This window comes from Lacerta agilis, chromosome 15 (genome assembly GCF_009819535.1).
Source record: "Lacerta agilis isolate rLacAgi1 chromosome 15, rLacAgi1.pri, whole genome shotgun sequence".
Lineage (NCBI taxonomy): Eukaryota > Metazoa > Chordata > Lepidosauria > Squamata > Lacertidae > Lacerta > Lacerta agilis.
The window spans coordinates 36,341,107-36,363,874 of NC_046326.1; the positions used below are offsets into that span (position 1 = coordinate 36,341,107).

Genomic DNA, 22,768 nt, shown 5'->3' on the forward strand with positions numbered 1-22,768 from the left:
TGGGCTGTTTTCAGAGCCTAATCCAAAATTCTTGTTTATTTTCCCACCGTCATCAGTGCAGGTTAATCAGAAATGTCATAACCCTGCCGTTTGCTCCTCAGTATGAATGCCCGAACTTTCATCTCATCACCCTGGCATGCTTGAGCACTTTATAGCTGTGCACTGCACACTGGGCATCCCACAGGAGTCCGGGCACCATGCCACCCCAGTCATACAAGGGATAGTGTTCACCACAGAGTGATTACAGTGTTATAGCAGAGAAAGAACGAGAATCAAATTTTTCCCTCTAAAGCAGGTCATAGCTCTGAAGGAGCCAGTAGGTGTCAGGGCCGATTCCATACCCCGTGGCAAGATTGTTCATGTATCAGTCTTCCAAGAATGCCAAGGCATGGTGGTGTTATGCATGACGGCGTTTTAATGGAACAGTGTGGTGATGTGGTTGCGATGTCACACTAGAACCAGAGAGAACTGGGCTCGGATCCTTATTCAGCCATCAACGTATACTTCTCAGTACTTAACAAGGTTGTTGTGAATATAAAACAGGAGAGGGGAGCCATATGAACTGTGTGGTGGGATACATTAAAAAAAAATGCTTACTGCACCCCACAATTCATACATTGGGATGTCCTGCATATACAGTTGCAAATCAATATCTGAGGTAGTAAGGTATCTAATTTACAGTTCGGTAGGGGGGAAGAGCCTTTTGTATTGTTGCCATTGCTAACCAATTGGAATTCAACAGCAACAACAACAACCTCTGGCGTAAGTCCATCAAGTAAAATTAGATGAATGAATTTTCCAGTAGAGAGTGAGGAACACATTACTAATGAAGGCATTGGACAATTCCCTGCACCTAAACTTGCTCTTGCAAATGCATGTGTAATACTTTTATGAACCTGTTGCTCGGGTAGGCTGAAGTTTGGTGAGGGGGGGATTCATGTGCCAACTGGCTTGCAGCACTGTCACCTAGGTTACAGCTAATGCGGAGATGACTGCGTCACCGTGTGTGGTGCTCTCCCCTTAGACAAAGAGCAGCTCCCTTGTCGACTGAGTTCCTTGCTGTTTGTTGCCCTAGCGACAAAAGTAGCTTAAAGCAACTCTATGAACAAAGGGACTTCAGAGTGTCTGCCTCCTGGGAACTCGCCGAAACTTTTCGCCATCACGATGAGTTGCATCCGGTTCAAATCAGTTAATGATTCTATAAGCTGACCCCGGGGTAGGGGCAGGGGCCAGGGGGCTGAACCCATCTGCCATCAGGGCCAGCGGGAGATGAGGCTGCCCGACTCTGGCTCCTCCTTCCCAAAACACACAGTCCATTGTAGCAGAATGAAGTGGCAGGGTCCTGCTGCAGGTGATAAAGCTATATAGAACTATAGAATTGTAGAGTTGGAAGGGACCCTGAGGATCATCTAGTCTAACTAATGCAGGAATATGCAGCTGTCCCATGCGGGAATCAAACCTACAACCTTGGTGTTTTCAGCACCATTAAATGGTACAGGCAGCCTGAGTGGTTCAGTTGGTTAGTGGATGGTGCTGATACTACATACTATCCTGCCTTTTACAACAGTGAGTCAAAGAGTACCTTTATAACACAATGAGGGGCAGGAAAGGATCTCCCCCGACCAATAATTTTTAAGACTTGCATCTGCTTTAAATGCAGATGATAAAATATTTTGTAGACCCATAGTTCACAACTTTCTGAGCCTTTCAAGCACTGTTGATGATCAAACAAAGTTGTTGCTGATCTACAGAGCTAAATACAGCATGACATCCATTCAAGAGGCTTTTATTTATTGCCATTCTGTTTGTTTGTTTTTTAAATCAGATTCCTTATTAAATCTCCATTTGGTTAAGACTATTATTTTGACTTGCTTCACTTCCAGACAAATTCCTTTGGACGTTTCTTTTAAGGGCACAGTATTATGCCAGGGAAACATCCTGAAAACTCTACAGGGACAGCACGTGGTGATGGTGGGAATAAATGATGTGGCTGAAAATAATTCAGAGTACTGCTTTATCTTTCTGAAAGCAGTACTTTCAGAAAGAGTGTTGAACCTAGGTGTGGCTGTGCAGATTAAAGGTAGGTGGAATAAATCATGCAAATAATGACAGAACTTGAAAGCCATTTTTTGTCACACTTGGATACATTTAGTCAGTCAAGACCCTTCTCTTCTCTGAAGTGGAAATGCCAGAACCAATGCAAATGTAGCCTCCCGCTCCCCCTTTCCCACAATCTCCTGTGGCTTTTCAAAAGGGCTTTTGAATACCTTTGTGGCTGATCAGGTTTCTGCCTTGGACACCCTGTTGGAACCTCTTAAGGTTCAGTGGCTTTCCCCAAGGAAGGTCAGGGCTTTATATTTTCAGCTGAGTCTGTGGGTGTGTCTCTTATCTTCCCCCAGCTGCTGTGGTAGATTGTTGAGGGGGTCAGAGAAGTGGGGGGGGGGCTCAATTTCAGGAGGGTTTTTTTGGACAAAGAGGCTTTTGAGCTGGGCAATACTGTGTGTGGTATCAGTTTTATTATGGTTTTCTTTTGGGGGGGGGAGTGAGTTCCCAATGGTTGTACTTGTTTTCTCCCCCTTCCCCCCGCAGCTCCCCTGAAGGTAGGGACTGTTGGGCAGCTCACCACACTCCTAGGTGAGGTGAGCTGGCAGGGAGCTATTTTGAGTTGTATCCAATGTCTACCTCTAAGTTAAAGTCACTTATTTGTTGCGCCGACAGAATGTTGTTGCACAAGGGAAAACACAAGTAGCATTACAAAGTATTGTACAACAAGAACCAGCTGTTGCATTACTTTTTCCTCTGTTACCTTTTTTGGGTGTCTACATGTTCTTGTGTAACAACAACAACACCAGCTGTTACACAACAAACTTCCACTAGCACACCTGTTGTGTTGGAGTCCTTTCTTGTGCATCCTGCCATTTGCAAGTGCAAGGGCTCATGCACTAGCAGACAGAGCAGGTTGGATACAGGCCCCTGGTTCAGCAGTAGCCTTTTTTTAAAAATTGGAGCTCTACTTTGATCCCACTCATAAAGCTGTCACAGGGTTGGATCAAACATAACCCACGGTACAGGAACTATCTGGGGCCAATGTGAAAATCCCTGGTGATGCTGGGCCTCTTGGGATGCTCTTCTTTTGGGTGCACCTCTGCTGCTGTTGCCTTGAATTTCATTGCTCAGATACCAGTGTAATAAAACAATGAAAATGCTCATCCATATATTTGTAGGACAATATGCAAAAGTATTTATCAAAAGTCAATTACTACAGATACAACTGTTGACCCTTTTGAAGTTAAACCACACATAATTGAAGTATGCTAATAATAATGGATTTGGTATTATCTACATTAAGATTTAATACTATGCACTCCTTGCTTATGTCCTCATCTATAAATGCTCTCTTTTCTGTTTGTAATCAATTGTATATGTGTATGCAAATATTTATATGTTTCTGATGTCATATAAAGGAAAATTGGCTTTGGGGACCATCAGCTGCTTTCTAGTATAACTTTAAGCACTTTTTAAAAGCCTGGCTTTGAAGACCTTTAAACCAAACTTCTTCTTGTGTCTTGCAGGTAGAGGATGCCATGCTTATGTTTGACAAGACTACCAACAGACATAGAGGTAAGTTGGGGAAACAATCCCCAGGTCTGATGCTACTTTTTCACATTGGTTGGATATTTTGTGTGTAAATGAGGAGTGTGTTGTAAATGGCTTTCTGGGTCAAAGGATAGTTTAATTCCCCAAACCACAAGAGTTCCCCTCAGTTGGAGAAGCACCAATCCAGCTGTGAAGTTGTGAATCTTTCTCTCTCAGTGACCAAGATTCCGCAGTGATAATATTTGGCTTCAGGTGTTTCAAGAGGTTTTTGAAGTTATAGAATTGTAGAATTGGAAGGGACCCTGTAGATTATCTAGTCCAGCCGCCTGCAATGCAGGAATCTCAACTCAGCATGCATGACAGATGGCCATCCAGCCTCTGCTTAGAAACCTCGAGAGTCCACCACCTCCCGAGGGAGACCATTCAACTGTCAAGCAGCTCTTCCTGTCAGATTGTTCTTCCTGATGTTTAGTTGGAATCTCCTTTCTTATAGCTTGAATCCATTGTGTCCTATTTGATAAGTTCTCTTTTCAGGCTTTGCTTTGAGTTTCTGTGTTGGTAGACTTGGGATCTGGACAAGTATGAAAAGTGATAGAACAGTTGCTTAGGTTACGTGGTTACCACTACAACTCTACCTGATGTGGAAGAAACCACAGCCAAGGTTGTTCTAAACGTTTACACATGAAACCTCTCTCTAGTCCCTGACACATTTGATCCCCGGTAAGGGTGAGAGATTGAGTTGTAAACTACATTGCTATGGCTTCTGTATCCTGTATCCACATGAGAATGTGGATTTTAAAAAACAAATCATGGAAGCTATGAAAGCCTTGAACTGACAATTTGAGCAAAGAGAAGGAAAAATTCATACTCACAGCAGGGATGAGCTGCCTACAAAATCTTCATGTAGCGGTGAGAGTTTGCACACACTGTTTTCTGCTACCAGTTGTCGCCACCTTAAAACTTTATCGTCCTCACTAGTAACCTGGTGGAAAAAGGGGAAACGGTTTAAGACAAATTTTCATTGTACCAAAACAAAATCGAAAATTCTTTCTAGTAGCACCTTAGAGACCAACTGAGTTAGTTGCTGGTATGAGCTTTCGTGTGCATGCACACTTCTTCAGATACACTGAAACAGAAGTCACCAGATCCTTAAATATAGTGGGGGAGTGGGGAGGGGTATTACTCAGAAGGGTGGTGGGAATGGGTGATAGGCTGATAAGTGTGGAAAACCTGTTGACGACTCTAAACGGCTGCAATTAGTCTTGCAGGGAAAGGCAAGGGGTGAGATGGCTAAAGATAGCTTGTTTCATTGTACCGCTAGACCTCATGTATACTGGGGACTTCATTTTTCACTTGTATACCCTTTCTGAAAATACATGGAAGCTTGCTTGAAATGCAAGCTGTGGCCTGACCATTTCCAATTTCCCATTGGCAAATGTGTCACCAAATGTTGAGCTTTAGTGCACACAAAGGCATGGAAAGGAAGCAAGGTAGGTCTTTGGTTTTGTGTTTTTGCAAATGAGCATAGAGAGGAATGTTAGAGAGGTCTAGTTCTCTCTGTTGCCGTGGTTTTTCTATATGGTGAGCTGAAGTTCCACTACACATTTTTACTGCAATCCTGGTCCGTTATGCATACATGATTTAATCCCTGCTTCTGAGTCCATACAAAAGGGCCCAGCATTATAGTAATGTAAAGGTAAAGGGACCCCTGACCGTTAGGTCCAGTTGCGGACAACTCTGGGGTTGCAGCACTCATCTTGCTTTATTGGCCAAGGGAGCCGGCGTACAGCTTCCGGGTCATGTGGCCAGCATGACAAAGCCGCTTCTGGCGAACCAGAGCAGCGCACGGAAACGCTGTTTACCTTCCTGCCAGAGCGGTACCTATTTATCTACTTATAGTTTGATGTGCTTTCAAACTGCTAGGTTGGCAGGAGCTGGGTCTGAGCAATGGGAGCTCACCCCATCATGGGGATTCGAACCGCCGACCTTCTGATCGGCAAGCCCTAGGCTCTGTGGTTTAACCCAGAGCACCACCCATGTTCAGCATTATAGTAGGCTGGTGAAATAAGCCATGAATGTCCTCTACAGTTGGTTTCACACAACTGGTGAAGACATTGGACTGTGTGTTTATAATTCTGTGGAGGATTCAGATGGGGAGTACTGAGTGACCTTGAAGTCTGAAGTCCTCCTCAACTACAATAGGATCTTGTAATGTGTCTTTTACTGGGATATGGATACAAAAACACATCTGGAGAAACATCTGGGGGGTTAATGTTTTAGGGGCTGGATCAGCGTTGGGCTTTGGAGGCTTTTCTGTGAAATGTACCTGGTAAGCAGGTAGGGTAACACTGCATGAATAAAACCAGTGCAATGTCAGCCAAGCATCTTGCAGGAGACTTTTGAACAATGGCTCCTGTCTACGGAGCTGCCAATTTGCATCTGTGCCCTCTTGACAGATGCACAGTTAAAACCTTTGTCTCTCTTGCATTGAGAGTGGTGTGCTTTTCCCTCCTCAAGGCCCTCAGGTTCGCTACTAATGCTTTCCTTCCAAATCGCTGCTTGACTGTTCACCTCTGCTGTTTGTTCACTTGTTTCTCTCTGGAATTTTCAGCATGAAAGCAATTTGAAGTGAGGGCACCCATGTTTTGCATTTGCCAGTTAACTGTCTTGACTAGAAATAAATGTCCTTTCCAAGTGCAGCTGAGGAGTTTGGGGGGTTACAGTTGACCTTGGTGAACGAGCACAGTCAATGCTATCTGTCTTGTGTGTCATTGACTTATCAGTGCTTGAACAGGTATGGCATCCACCGTTCCTGCTTCCCGACTGTAACCATGTGCAACATTTCTCACATTTGATTCCAGTTAAAGTTTGGGTTCTTTATCCCCCCCCCCCCGAAATCTGATAGCCTGACAGCTTGCAAAGACATAATGAGAAGATGTTCAATAGGGAAGCAGCCAAACAACCCTGGTGTGGTCTCCATGTGCCATTTCCCTCAGGCAGCACAAAAGGTGACAAGTTTTAGAATGGAAATAGCGAAGGCGCTTTGGTGTCAAATTCTGGGGCTTGATTTTTCTTGTTAAGGGAGTAGATTCTTCCCTCCCAAAAGGATTTAATTAATGTCCCTGAGGCAGACTACAGTAACTTCTTGTTGGCACTTTTTCTCACCTGTAGCTTTGCTGAAGTGTGAGCAGAGCCAATTCCCATCAGTAACTTCCCCACATTCCCACCTCTTTCAGATTTCACCCTCTGGCAAAGATCTGCGAAGGGTGCTGTGGGTGAAATTAGGCTGTTGCTCCTTGGTGCTGGACTTCCTGGCAGCTGAGCTCCAGGCAAGCTGCAGCCTGCTTGAGAACAGCTGTCCTAGTTGATAGGAAAGTGTGAGGCAGCCTTCCCTTGGGAACTGCTCACCAACTGCCTTCCAGAATCTGTCTAGATTGGCCAAGCAATGGAAGTCCCTACTGATTGGTGGCATTGGGCATGAATGTTGGCAACATTTCTCTCTGCCTTCCCGCCTCCCTCCCTTTTCTTTCGAAGGTTCTGCATCTAAGTTGAAGAAACGAGAGAACATAAGGAAGCTTATCCCTCTGTCTCTCTGTGGCATCATCTGCACTACACATTTAAAGCAGTATCATACCACTTTCAACAGTTATGGCTTCTCCCAAAGAATCCGGTGAGCTCTAGCTTGTTGAGGGTGCTGAGAGTTGTGAGAGACCCCATGTCACCTCGCAGAGCTACAGTCCCCAGGATATCCTTATTCCTTGGGAAGACAGATGGACGGTTAAATCACTCTGGGAATTGTAGCTCTATGTAGGGAATGGGAGACTCCAGACAATGCCCTTGTTCAGAATCTCAGCAACTGATGTGCCTGCAAGTGGAGAGGAAGCACTTCCAGAAGGAAAAGATAATTGAGCTATGTGATCTTTGGCTGACCTGCACATAGTATATCACAACCATTGCAATGTTCCCTCTGTTTGGCTCCATATACAGCACAGATCAGCCAGAGCACATGGAGGTCAGTTATGTTACCAGGGGAGCATCAGTTTACATAAGGCCTCCCAGCGATCAGATTGTGTTGTAACCTGACTGTCACCTCTGTTCTGCTGACTGGGGAGAATACAGTTCTTCTCATTATGGCGGCATTCTGGGAGTGGGCAGAGAGACGGAGGCAGAGAGACCGATTCTGAATGCAAGCCCCTGGATGGTGGTGGTGGGAGGGCATGATGTATTCTTGATCTTTCAACCTCGTGTTGGCTCAGAGGGCCTGATTCTCACTGAGGTGGGACAGATCACTTCAGATTGCATGTAGGAGCTCGCATAATGGAATGCTCCTACACACTGACACACAAAACACAAGTGTGCGCGCACGCACACACTCTGCACTCAGAAATTTAACATGGTAGGAATGCCAGTCTTCCTCCTGATCTGCTATGTTTCTATGTGAAAATATTCCCCCTCTCTTTATTTTCTAGTTTGGAGGAGCATTTCGTTATGTGGCCTAGAGAAGTACAATGCAGATACGTTAGATTCGCTCCACCTCAGTGAGAAGTAGGCCTAAAAAATGCATTGTTTCAATGCCTACCGGTAACTCCTGGTATAATGTTGATATAAGCCACACCCACCCTCACCATGTTTAACACTAAACCCGATGGCTGAGGTGGAGGCAGATACAGTTTATGGTTTCTGTTTCCAATTGGAAACAGAGCTCCCGAGAGTTGTCCCATCGATTTCTCAAGCACCGAACTGCTTAGTGTTTATACTCTGAGAGGAGGAAGGCATTTCGCCAATGGCTGCTCCGATTGTCTTATAAGCCACAAATGTGTCAGCTTCTTGGAGTAATGAGTGTAGTGAATTTGTTTAGGGAATCTGCCAAACAAAAGTTTACAGCCTTCGAGTAAAATCAGGGTCTGTTACAAGCCCAGGAAATTTCGCATGAGGACAGTAGCCAAACCCCATTTCCTACAATGCCAAACAGCTGGTGAGAGGAAAACCTTACCTCACCTTCCACTGTCACGGCAGATCCGGGAGCTCAGAAAACTGGAGTAAAAATGATCAGCTCAGTATTCTCTTAAATGTTTGCATTTCAAATGATGCTTCCCAGAACTACCATCTCCTCCCCCCCATCCCCAATAAAATGAGACCGATTGCGACCATCCTCACAGGGTTGCTGTAAGTGTAATGCTCTATTCTGCCAGATAAAATGTAAGAAAGAAAAAAGGAATGTGGAAATGTTTTAAAGATGTGTCAGAGAGAGAAGGGGGGGAAGCAAACACGTTTGTGCACTGTGCATGTTAGCTGCCTAACTTAAAGCGGGGGTGGGTGGGACTAAATTTAAGAGGGTCTCATCTTTTTTGATGCTGAACTGCCTTGATGCTGGTAGAGGAGGAAAGGTTGACATGAAGTAGGGAGTGTTCTACAGGAGATGTATATATCAAAGTTTTAGAACTGAATTGTAATAATAAAAGATAGTTGGCAGCAAATTATTTTATAAATTAATTCCAGACTATATTGAGGTGTTTGGGGTCAATTGGAATTGCTTCTCTTCATCTCCTGGAGTGAGTAGAATTTAAATACTTGTGTGTTCATTCCACGAGGACGAAACTAGATAAAGATTATCGAATACATTGTAAATTAGATACAAAACAAATGATAAAAGTATGGTCGTGCTGTGATTACTGTCAGTTGTGTTGCTGTTCTGATCACTGAGAATAGGTCAGAAGTAGGCATATTCTGTGACCAATGCGGTTTCTGGGATCAGCCCATAATGTGGATATTTACCTTATTTGTGCACTTGTGCGGAAACTGAACATTGTGATAGTATGCTCTACGTTTCAGAATGCAGTTTCCACCAATGTGCAAGAAAATGAAGGTGGAGCCAATTTGAAAGCACACCATGGGCATGTCCAGCAGCTGCTTTCCCATGCTGTGAACACCAACCCTACCCTCTATCAGCTACATGATTCAGTGTGCATTTTTGCCATCATTGCATCTAGCTCCCCCCATGTTCACAGTACCTTTCAGAGACACTGGAAATGCAGGGGGAGAATAGCTAAGAACCACAGCCTTTGCTATTGCTTCTGGTTCTCCCTGCTTCTTGCAGGGCCTCTCTTTCTTCCTAGCCAGCCTGATAGAATACAGTGGTACCTCAGGCTACATACACTTCAGGTTACATACACTTCAGGTTACATACTCCACTAACCCAGAAATAACACTTCAGGTTAAGAACTTTGCTTCAGGATAAGAACTGAAATCGTGCTCTGGCGGTGTAGCAGCAGTGGGAGGCCCCATTAGTTAAAGTGGTGCTTCAGGTTAAGAACAGTTTCAAGTTAAGAACGGACCTCCGGAACGAATTAAGTTCTTAACCTGAGGTACCACTGTATTACTTTTCTCCTTCTTTGGCTCACAATCCCCAGGACCGCTAGGTTAAAACCCAACCCGAAGGGGATACCTGTGCTTGCTGTCTAATTTCTTTTTTTCATTCTGAGTTCCTTTGCTCCCACCAAGAGATTGGAATAAGGGGTTGGACTCCAGGCCAGTCTTTTTCTGGTCAACAAGTTCAAAAGTGACTTGTTAGCAGTTTGCTGTTCCTGAGATTCAGGCTCTTCTCTCTTCCTGCACAACTAAGTCGATCACTGCCATTTCTGTATTTATTTCAATGTGATCCTAATGAAGTCCCCTTTTTCATGTGCACATGGAGGCAGACATGTCCTGCCTGTGCTGCTGTCACACCACCCCAAGATACTACATCTTCGACAAGAAGCATGTAAATGTTGTGTTTTTTGTTTAATTCTTAGAGTGAACTGCAACAAATGCAGGATCCAGAGGGAAGTAGAAAAAGGTGTTTGGGAAACCTGGTGTTATCAGGTGCAAACATGAGTGACAAGCCATCGGAGGGCAGATTCTCCTGTCAAAACATCTTTCCATTTATCTTATCTAGCACAGAGTTAACGACTGTCGATTAGGGCTGCTTCTACAGAGGACACTTTTGACATCAGCAGGGACCTCTAAGGTAAACTGGCAGAAGCCCTTTTGCTTGGAAGCAAGGCAGGTGTGGATTTTGAGGACTTTTATTGGCTCTGGTTTGTTTTATAGCCTCACTTTACGACTGGTCTCAGCAGTGTCTCTGTGCACGTTTAGCATTGTTGCGTGAGCTGCATGTGAAAGATCCAGAGAAACAAGGACAAGGAATTCATTCAGGAGAAACGGAGAATTCAGTGGGGCAGGAGCTGTCCATAAGGAACAGGCCTAGCCATGTCTGCGCAACAGGACCTGCTAGTTAAACTAGGCTCATCCCTCTGAGGACTGCAACAAGAAGTTAGGCGTGTGCTTGCTAGCTTCTGCAAGAGACCCGTGGAGACACAGCGCCTTTATCAAAGTTGTTGCCTGGGGAACCAGTTCGAATCCATTCCTACCAGCAGGGCCAAATATGCTGGCCTTGTCAAGATGTATGAAAAGGACAGGTCCTTGGGGATGTTTGGCACAGACTTGTCGCTTTTGTCCAGGGCTTGGAAAGGAGGCACATTTTAAATTTCAATCCATAGCATCTATTTCAGGGCAGAATCATCCCCTCCTTGGTGCATACAGTTACTCAGTTTCACTGTCTCCTGCTTCCACATACCTCAGTGCTAGTTTTTAACACTACTACTAACAGAACATGTTTTTGTTGGTGTGATGTGCTACGATACACGTGTGTTTGGGAAGCAGGATTCTAGCTGCTCCTTTGCTTTGCCTCCCTAACATGGACATTACCCTGCACCTACCACATCTTATGGGGTATTGAGTCATACTTCAGTACACCAGAACCTTGATGACTGATGTTTTACAATGTCCCCAACCCCAACCCCAACCCCCAGAATAACTTTTCTTCAGCCCATCAGCCTTGGTAGGCTACTGAAGTGAATCCTATCACTATCACCAATTGAAACGGATCCCGCCACTGATTACCAATTGCAGCGGATCTCATCTCCATATAACACTATAATCTCCATAGGTTAACTTGTGGTTTTGTGTGAGATAAAACTTTAGTACTTGGAGACTCAGGCAGAAGTTGAACAAATAAGAAAGATTTATTTTACAGAACAAAGGTGGTAGAACAAATGATGCAATTCTAATTATATTAAATTTAGTGGATGTTACAAGCTTCTAAAAAGGTAGCAAACACACAGCCTCTTTTAAACTTCAGTTACATATTTTCAGTTATTACTCTTCAGTTAGATGTTACAGGTTTCTAGACTAGATGGCAAATGCTTAGGTTATTTCACATTGTTTCACTTTGGTTCCTTAGACTTAATTGTTGCAGTGTTACAACTTGTTACTTGGGTTCTTAACAAGGTGGTACTTTCTGTCAGTTTCCCAACCTCCTATGAATCACACTCCTGAGGTACATCTCGCAGTATAACAGATCCAGGGGATCACCAAACCCTTCTTAACTGGTTTGGGATTCTTCCCTTTCTAGAAGATCACTCACTTCCTGACCAAAACGAGACCCCAGGTAGACTGTATCCTCACAGCTGTACTTCTCCTTGCCCAAACTCAGCCCTCCAGTTAACTCTTATCTGAATGCTCTCACAAGATACTACACACTGTCATTCTATCTAAGCTCAGAAACTCCTTTCTCTTGACTGTAGATATTCTCCTGAGAGTGAATGTTACACACACCTCAGAACCAACTCTCTAACTCTCCTTCCAGCTCTTTCCCTTAAACTCTCTGCTACTCTCTCAACTATCTCCCAACTATCTTGGAAACGGCTCCTTTTATATTCCCTCCCAAAGTGCTGGCTCCACCCCTCTCTGGCTAGCTGCCTTGATAGCCAATCAGAGAGAGGCTCCAGCCCTCTGGTGGAATCCTGAGGCACTGCATCCTCAGACTCTGGCCTAGCTCAGCTGTCCGTTACAGCTTCCCTAAGGCTTTTTACATGCCTGCTCTCCAAACGAGCTTCAACTGACTTAATGCAGTTTTTGTCAATAGGCAGCCCATTGGCAGAAGCTGCATTAAGCCCTTCCATCGACAGGGCTCTAATCCTGGTTGGATTCCACCCCAGCTCCATAAATGATAGAGCCCAACACCATGTTGCCATTGGCAATATTTCGACCGCTCCAATCATAATTGTGCGCTCACATGCAAACAACATGCTGCGCCCCTATCTAAATGAGAACTAGTGTGTTGCAGTACCATGGTAGAGAACTGCCAGTCAACAGGCTGGGTGCTCCCCCAAGGGGATCCTCATCTGGCCTGTAGCATCTCCCTTCTTGCTCCCTCGCCATGCAATTGGGCTTGGAAATCAGCCTTCTATTGGAGCCAGTTCAAAACTTTCCCCAAGCTTAATTGTAATGTGTTCGGCTGGGTTTTGGTGGGGGATGGGGGGCTTACAGCTGGAGAGGGAAGAGTTAACCCACTCCTCTCTGTGAATTGCAGTCCTCCCTCCTGCTGAAAACACCAGCCTCTTGTTTTTTTCAGATGGTCACAGTCAGAGAGGGAGGTGTGTGTGTGTGTGTGTGTGTGTGTGTGTGATGTACGTGTGATGTACGTGTGTCTGTGGCCACCCCACATTTTTGTCTTGGCCAAAACAGTTTCCCCACCTCTGATGTGGTGGTTGGAATGTTGGACTTAGACTAGTGAGACCCTGATTCAAATTCCTACCAACCCACAAAGCTCATTCAGTGATTTGAGGTCAATCATACATTCTCAGGCAGACATACCTCACCAGGCTGCTGTGAGGATTAAAGGTGGGCTCATGCATGCCACCCTGAGCTTTTTGTAGAAGGAGCAGCAGTGGGTTGTCAATAGCTTTCTCAGTCAGAGTGGCATTTGCCAAAGGAAGGATAGATCCAATGAATGCAAAAACTTGTTTCTGCTTGTATAGATGTGAAATTCTACATACTGCATTCATATAAAGGAAGAAGGGGATATCCCTATGAAAGGGAAAGTTCCTGGTGCTCCATTTGATGTACTAGAATGAATAGTGCTCTGTTGAAGTTATACATAGGAAGCTGCTTTATGCTGAACCAGATCACTGGTCCATCTAGCTCAGAACTGACAGGCATGATGGCTCTTCAGGATTTCAGACAAGGGGCACAATCCACCAGTCAGTTTTCCTGCACAAGGCTCGTTTGGTACATTGGTGGTTGACAGGAGAACTGCCTGCTGTATTGTGTCCTCTGTAATTTGGGAGCTAAGGATAGAGTTTAACTCTGTTGATAAGTATAGTTTAGCCTAGCAGCTGCCCACTCACCTGGAGCAAATAATGATCCCTTCTGGGTCAGGAACATGTCAGGCCCACCACTCAAAACACCCATCTGACAACTAGGAGAGTGTAGGCAGGCAAGCAAGCTGGTTATTCTCTACAAGACTGTGATAAAGTGTTCATAGGCTGTTTTTCTGTTTATAATCCCTCACCCCACCCCCACCCCAAAAAAGAGTTGGGGTGGGGTTAAATAGCGTATTAAGAGAGTTCTCTTGACTCTCTCTAAAAAGTTGATTGAGCCCCTTTTAAAAGTACCAGGATCAATCTTGAAAGGATTAAGTAATTGGAATGGGGGAAAGTTTTATTTTGTTATCCTTGCAGCCTCCTAGATAAGATCTTAAACTCAGCAGTAGTTATTGATCTTGCGGGCTGGAAAGGATCTCTCAAGATGATGTCCTTCTAACTTCATTAGGTAAGAGAGCTCCAAAAGGCACACGAGCTCCTGCTGAGCATGCCGAGCAGGTGAGCCAGGCTGCCTTCGGAGGCTGGCAGTCTCCAGCTCTCGCCCAGGCCCATACACTGGCAGAAAGGCTATTTGCCCCAAGAGCCATTCTTGATTTTCACAGGGCATCTAAGAAGGTGGGAGGCAGCATGAAGGGGTTCTTGCTGTGAGGGGAGTGAGGAATCGGGAGGCCCAGTAATCAGGATGGGTAAAAACCAGGGTGCAGGTTCAAGGAGCAGACAGACAAACCAGGAGGCAAGATCAGTACATTTCCAAGCACAATTCAAAGTGTTGGTGCTGACCTTTAAAGTCCTAAACGGCCTCGGTCCTGTATACCTGAAGGAGCATCTCCACCCCCATCGTTCAGCCCGGACACTGAGATCCAGCGCCGAGGGCCTTCTGGCGGTTCCCTCACTGCGAGAAGCAAAGCTACAGGGAACCAGGCCTTCTCGGTAGTGGCGCCCACCTTGCGGAGCACCCTCCCATCAGAGGTCAAGGAGATAAACAACTACCTGACATTCAGAAAATACCTGAAGGCAGCCCTGTTTAGGGAAGTTTTTAATCTGTGATATTTTAATGTATTTTAATATTTGTTGGAAGCCACCCAGAGTGGCTGGGGAGACCCAGCCAGATGGGCGGGGTACAAATAATAAATTGTTGTTGTTGTTGTTGTTGTTGTTGTTGTTGTTGTTATCAAAAATTAAGCCCAAAGTCAGGGCTGAAGGACAGTCACAGAACATAGAACCACACCAGACTCATGGAAGATTTCATTGATTGGAGCAGGAAGCCCTATTATATCTCTCTCCAGGAGGATCCAATGGCCTTGGTGGCACTTCACTGCCCAGAAACATGCTCCAACATATGTCATGTGGTAGTTCACCATACAGGGCAGCTGCACACAGATTGAAAGCCTATCAATTTAAGTCTCATCAGGTCCTCACAAATATTACGACTTTATTATTCATAGAATCATAGAATTGTAGAGTGGGAAGGGACCACAAGGGTCATCTAGTCCAAAGCCCCAGGAATAGTCAGGCGAAAAGGAAGATGGAGGTCTTGATGCTGTAGGGATGCAGGGAGTATCAGGCAGCAGGGTCCTGGTCATGAGGAGATAGCCTTACAAGTTTGGTTGTCCCAGATTCTAGATTGGTATTGAATGTTGCCATTCCACTCACACAGCAGACTTCTACTTCTGCAACAGAACTTCCCCCTCCTCTGTTCCTCCATGCAGCAGCCCCCTCCCACCCCAGCAAAATCTGATCCAGAAAGTTGAGGGAATCTCTGGAGCAGATTTTGGGGGCACACAGGGACAGAAGAGGAAGTGCTGCACTACCTTGCTGCACTCGTTTCTCACCCAGGCACTTATTGTTGGCCATCTCCTACCTACTTTCTGCTCACTCTCCGCAGTTATGCTTTAAGCAAAGTAGGAACACTTGTTCAGACAATCCCTGATTCTACTGGGTCAGTGTGTGTGTGTGTGTGTGTGTGTGTGTGTGTGTGTGGTGTCTCAGATACCGTAAAAGGGAATTTCAACTTAGTTTAGCAGTGTAACCCTTCAGCAATCTCTCTCTGCCCCACATCATCACCCACCCACCCACCCTCCCTTCCTTTGGATTTTGCTTTTAAAGAAAGATGAGGAATTTGGCTTCCAGCAAATCTTGATAAATAAAAGTAATTGTCTAGGTATGGCCAGTTGGTGTAATCACTCTGTTTATTGAAGGAGACAGGAATGATGTTGTTGGTGAGATATTGTCTAAGCTCCGGCTCAGGATAATGTTTTTCTAAGGAGAAAAATAGCCTTTCATTGTTCTGTACGGATGCCAGGAATTCACTTCTGTAGCCGACCTCTGAAATTCTAATTGACGTTTTTATCTACACTATATAAAGATGATTAAGAATTGCTGCCGTTGTTTGTTTATTGCTGTCTGGCTCAAGCAAAACAAAGTCATGCATGTAAAAAAATTTAAAGAAAGATCCTGCAGAAGTTTACCAACAAATGGATTTAGAAGAGGCAGTTCCATTGCCTAATTTGGCAGTAGCCTTCAGTTGCTTGGGACGGAGTTCTTTCTTGCCTTCCAAATTCTGCTGCTAGATCACAGGTCTTGCACATACCTTCAAGTGACCCTTGGTTCCGTTTAACAGTCACTGAAAATTTAACACTTTCCCACCTTGACCATCCTCCAAGGAGCTGTGCACATGTGGGATACATGGGATTATCAGTCATCGTTTCTATCTTTTTTAAAAAAAGATCGTTAGTATTTTTTTAATTAAACCAAGCTATTTATAGAATACGTACAAAAAAATCCATTATTATTATTTTTATAAAATAAAAAAAACATTTTTTACACCCAATTCCCCCTTTCCAGCCTCCTGATCTGCTTGCAACAAACCTGTGAAGTAGCTTGGGTTGAGGAACCATGCCTTGTTGTCAGAGGCTATCCAGGAAGCTTCATGTCCAAGAGGGAATTTGAACCCAGGTCTCTCCAGCCCTAGCATTTTTGGAATGTTGGGTGTTCTGCTGCTTGCAAGTATTAGGGCAAGTTCAGAAAATCAATGTGTGCCTTCCGAGGCTTCAATAAGAAGGAATGGGTTGCCAGTGGAAAAAAGGAGCATGGTTTGAATAGTGTTGTATTGTCTCGTAAAGAAACCTGAAAAATCAAGAGTTGTAGGAAGCCTTTAAAAATTACTGTTGATGAGTGGTGGGTTTTTTGCTGTTAAGTCTTATATCTGTATCTGAAGAAGTGTGCATGCACACGAAAGCTCATACCAAGAACAAACTCAGTTGGTCTCTAAGGTGCTACTGGAAAGAATTTTCTATTTTGTTAAGTCTTATAATGGCACAATAGGGAGGGGAATAAGGAAGACACAGAAGGACCATGAATGAACAAATGGAATTTTACACCTCTCAACAAGTATGCACCAATTGGTATCACCCCCACAAACGTATTGTGGGCACACCTTGTTTCAGAAACTTATTCATAAAATGTAATTTCAAAATGAAAATGAAAATATGGCTGGAAGTGTTTATGCCGCAGCACAAGCTGCTGAGGTCCCTTCATATGGCAAGATTTGATATACTATAAATCCTACCTGGGTTTATAGAGCTTAACTTGTGTATACCCCACAGAGGGTATAGTGGCTGTAGTCATTCCCTGATCCATAGGGAACAGCTTTGTTTCCAGATCAGAGGTGGCAGTGTCAAAATTGGCAGAAAACTCATCTCTTCTCTTGCATGAATAGTGTCCACTGGTTGCACAAGCTGCAGTGAAGTTGACGATTCACACTCGCTCCCATCTAATTCACCATTTAATTCATTTTCCATCAGGGTTGAGAAACCTGGTGCTTTTCATTAATGTTATTTAATTGAAAATTAAGAGAGGAAATTAAGCAAGGATTCATTAAGGACTTGAAGCCCTCTCTTGTCTCAGTTTTCTTCATGCCAGCCAGACTGGAGTAGCCATCATGACTGCCTCCCATTAGACCTTTGGTTCTATATTTGTTTTCATATCCTTTTCCTCATGACCAGCTTGTTCCAATAGCTATCATTACATCATCAATTTCATGTAGGGAGGGAGGTGATGACTCCCTGTTTTGCTGATGGCAACATGCATGCTATCAGGCCAGCCTTGTACATTCTGATGTTGCTCCGTGTTTAAAAGTTTGTTTGACATTGTTCTAGCAGCTCTGGCATACTAGAATCTGGAGCAGTTCCGACTCAGGTTTTAAGATTCATAACTCCTTTTCTGTGCAAACTAAACCTGGTCAAACAGATTTATTTATTATTACATTTATAGCCATTTATAGCCATATTAAAGGTATAGGGACCCCTGACCATTAGGTCCAGGCATGGACAACTCTGGGGTTGCGGCGCTCATCTCGCTTTATTAGCCGAGGGAGCCGGCGTACAGCTTCCAGGTCATGTCGCCAGCATGACTAAGCCACTTCTGGTAAACCAGAGCTGCGCACGGAAACGCCGTTTACCTTCCCGCCAGAGCGGTACCTATTTATCTACTTGCACTTTGACGTGCTTTCAAACTGCTAGGTTGGCTGGAGCAGGGACCGAGCAACGGGAGCTCACCCCATCGCAGGGATTCGAACCACCAACCTGATCAGCAATCCCTAGGCTCTGTGGTTTAAGCCACAGCGCCACCCACGTCCCTTCATAGCCATATTATTTATTACTAAATTTATAGCCATTCGTCTCTCCCAAAAGGAGCCTATGGTAGCCCTCAGTGGCTTGGGCAAACTAAATGGTTTTAAATGTGAATGTGGTGACATAAGTTGTTAAAATTACAGGCACTTTGCTCCTTCCCCTATGCCTTCTGATTTTGTACTGCTGGTCTGTCAGAACCTTGGTTTGTGGTTTGTTTCTCTCCAAACAAAACAGTGAGGTGTAACCTGAACAATCAATCTCTCTCTCTCTCTCTCTCTCTCTCTCTCTCTCTCTCTCTCTCTGTGTGTGTGTGTGTGTGTGTGTATCTCAAAATTTTCAACAGATTATAAACATAACACAGAAGTTTCCATTTCCCAGATGATCACTTTATCAGATCTTGCCAAAACCTTGTTAGTGAACTTGGTGGATGCCAGTTGTTGGAACATTCATTAGAAAATCTTATAAAAGGGTTCATATTTTGTTAACATGTTCAAAGCATGCACACTTTTCTTGTCGATTTTTCAGATAAAGCAATTGTCCATACAGTCTGTCGCCATTGTGTGATATGTAGATGCTCAAGTCCTTTCTGATTCTGTGCTATGAGTAGTCATGCCGCCACCAAAATAAAAGTAGTAAGTTCCTTTTGTAGTTGGTAAACCAAACCATGGCTCAGCTCCTAGCAGCACAGCAAGAGCAGAGGAGGATTGAAATGCCCCTGGTTTTAGCAGCATGCAACCATCCTTTAATTTAACTGTGGTTTCAAGTGATGTTCACGTAAGGCCATTGCAACTACATGTTTGGTCCTAAGTTGTTATAATAAAATCTTAGATCACTAACCTTTCCATGTAAACATACTAAAGACTAATCTGAAGATTAGTGAACATCTTTAGTGATTCCGTTCACTTGACCTCTCCCCTCCTATGCTGTGCAGTGGTACCTGGGGTGCAGAATAATTGCCATTTTTCATGTTGGCTGTCAGACCTTATTGCTAAATATAAGATCCGTAATGATGGGAAATCACTTCCAGAAATTTGGAGGCATGAGGCAAGCAGGAATATCCAGAAGGCAGTCAGAGAAAAAAGAATTAATACAGAAACATTTGTTTTGTTTTTCTAAAGTGATGGTGAGTAAACCTGCCCATAATCTTACTGGAAACATTGACATTTTGTAGTTTTAAAAAATAAAAAGTGCTGTCCAGAAACAACCTTAATGTAACTTCTTCCAAGTGTTCTCCAGCATGAAGGATGAGCTTTAAGGGTCTTGTTGCTTAAGATACAAAGAACTGCCGTTTCCATTATCTGGCAGACTTACTTTACTCTTAAGAGGTTTACTAGAAACTGTGTGCAGAATCATAATGAATTACTTCAGGTCCTGCATAGGAAGAATATCCTGTGGTGTTCTCTAGATTTAAACTGGGACATATCTCCCCTACTACCTCTATGTTATGAATTAATTCATGGAGCATTATTGCTGTTTGTACCATCTCAGAACTACAAAAGCGGAGATATTATCAGGTTGCGTTTTCAAGTCATGTGGGACGGTTTCAAAACATTAATTGGTAGAAATCCAAGTGCTCATGAAGGGAAAGAACAAAATGCAACATTTACATAGACAGATTTAATGCAGTGAGTGGTATTAAAGATGCCAAGTGTAATAAATCAGCAGGCAGCCTTGAGAAAACAGGCAGATCCCCTCCAGCATCGAGGAAAATGTTACATAAAATATTTTAACATACTGAACAATTTGTTCTACGTTGTCATTTCTGAGTGTGGTTTTTAATGGGTTTGGTAAAAAGAAAGCCGGCTTGTATTTATGTTCTGCAAGCAGATGTGGTGAATCTGCCACCTTTTTTTTATTTTTTTAAGGGAAATATTGAGGGATAATGGAAGGCTTTTTGTCGACTTCCTTGACCACAAAGCAACAGGAGGCAACATTGGAGATGCTTCCTCATAACAGCGTGTCTCAAGAAAGTGGCCGTAACACATTAGAGTGGCTATGTAGCATGGACTGCCATCATGGCGTACACCAATCTGGTGCCCTCCTCGTGCTTTGGACTACAAGTTCCATCAGCGTACCCCAAAATATCTGGAGGGTGACAGTTCGGCTTAGGCTGGTGCAAGCAGTTTCCGTGTCTGTGCTGACTCAGGCTCTGCAATTATCCATGTTATAACTGCTACAGGGAAGTGGGGCTCCACATAGGAAGACTGAATCTTTCTTCTCTCTGAAGGATACACCTGTGACAGAGTTTGAGATCCTCTTTTCCTCCGTCATTATATTAGCTTTCCCGATACTGCTGAATGTTTCAAAAATAAATTTGGGATACGGCAGGAGATGAATTGGAAAAAGGCCAGTGCTTGCTTGCATGGCTCAAGCCATTGAGCTGTGAAGGAGAGGCTTTGAAGGCTGAGGATTAAAATCTGACTTATTTCTGTTTCCAAATGTGTAATTTAGAAGTGGCTTTAAAAATAAATATCTTTCTGTCTCCATGGAGGTCAGAGTCCTAGTATGAATGATGGCATCATTTTGCTACTTTCCGAATGGAACGTGAAATAATGTTGGCTCTCAGTTAACAATTGGGTTAATGTCTCTCCGTGTTGATTCCACTTCACCCCCCTAAAAATAACTACTTTAGAAAGCAGCCTGTTGCATCATTAAGAGAGGCTTTATCTGCGCTAGCATTAAGTCAGGTTGCCTATGAGTCATGTCTTTTATTCTTTCTTAACCACTTAGTTTAATATGTCATCTTTGGGGGCAAATAAATGAGTAAACCTGTTCCCACCAGAGGTTTGCTATCCTGTCTCCTTTCCCAGCCCTGCCAATTTCCCCCCATGTTTATCAAAACATACCATACACGCAATGGCCCTACATTTGTGGCTCCTTGCGCAGGGCAGATCCCAAGGAGGTTAACTGGTAATTAAATCCCCAAGCTACAAATGTGTTATTGCGACATGGAACAAACCACTTATTTAATACCTTCTGTTTCTTTAATAATGGGCTGGGCTTCTTCCTAACCCTGTTGCTTTTGTAGACTTACATTTTCTAGAAAGCTGCACTTCTGGTGCTGTGAATCTTGAAATCAATGTGGCTGCAATCACACACCCCATGAAGTATAGTCCCCGTCATAGAAAGTGTAGAGAACACTACCCTCAGGAATCTAGCAAGTCAATTGTGTCTCTTAAACAACAACAGAGCAGCAACAGGAAACTCCTGACCCAACATAGACACAACTAAATTCAGTGCCATCCAGTAATTAAATAATACCATGAAACTATCCATGCTGCCTCAGGTACAGAATCCATTGCTATGGGGAGATTTGGGGGTGGGGAACTCAGCTTTCAGTGCTTTTTAAAGGAAGATTCTAGTCCTTATGAGAAAACTATGGATAGTGCAAATTATAGAGTGGTTGGCTCAAATTCCTGGTCAGCTGGTCAAGGTCTCACTTTTCACCTTAGGAGTTTTTCCTCATGGAAACCTGATTTCTCTTCTCACCCTCCCCCCAAAAAATCTTCTGTTCTTGTTTTGCTTTTAAAAGCTAAACTAATAATGTTGGTAGTGCTAATGGTGTGGTCAGAAAAAGCATTGTCTTTGTACGTCATATATATAAAGCACTTTAATGTACATTCATGCTTGCATGTTGGTAGACATGTCTCTCCCCACCCCCAATTATGACCCGCAGTTGTTGCATATGTTCAGAGTCATCTGATGTGCAAAGCATCTGTTGCTAATACCACTATTTTATTATTTATCAAATCCATTTCTTCATAGAATGGCTAATTTCAGACCCACAGCTGCTCTCGTCATCTTGGTGCAGCTGCTACTTACCGAACAAAGCCAAACCAGTTTCACATTTGTCAGTCTGTCTCTTTTATTGTGTATTTTGAAAGGACTGAGTACGTTGCTCGAGTGCCACAGTCCAAGATGTTGAGGGTGGGCAGAGAAGAGAATCACACTTTAGGACTGCAGTCCTATGCTGAGGAGTAAACCTCACTGAACATTGTAAACATGCATTACAATTGTGCTGTTTAAAATGTGTCCCGTCCCCCGTCCCCCAGATCTCTTTCCAGCATTGTGTAAATCTGTTCAACTCTTCTGTTTTAATAATAATAAACTTCTGGCCTTTTGCACCAGAAAAGAACTTGGTAGATTCTGTTTGCAATCCAGTATAACTCCTGAATCTTCTGATTCTGCCAATAATCTTGTTACCACTTTCCTTTTTGTGTATTTCTTTCTCAGGGTGTACAAGAAATGTAAATATCCTATAGCCATACTCATAGGGATGTATATGTATGGGTGTGTGTGTGTGTGTGTGTGTGTACACACACACACACACACACA

At 43.8% G+C, this 22,768-nt stretch overlaps 1 protein-coding gene across 29 annotated transcripts in view; it reads left to right on the plus strand.

The window, feature by feature from the left end:
* Positions 1-22,768, plus strand: part of MSI2 (musashi RNA binding protein 2) — a 394,953-nt gene that overhangs the window by 202,872 nt on the left and 169,313 nt on the right. For all 29 annotated transcript variants that reach the window (XR_004427934.1, XR_004427936.1, XM_033171346.1 and 26 more), the window contains one exon: positions 3,573-3,621. Coding sequence is in view for 27 of the 29 variants with exons in the window: in XM_033171346.1 (XP_033027237.1) it covers positions 3,573-3,621 (49 nt within the window). In the remaining 2 variants the exon portion in view is untranslated. The remainder of the gene's footprint in view (positions 1-3,572; positions 3,622-22,768) is intronic.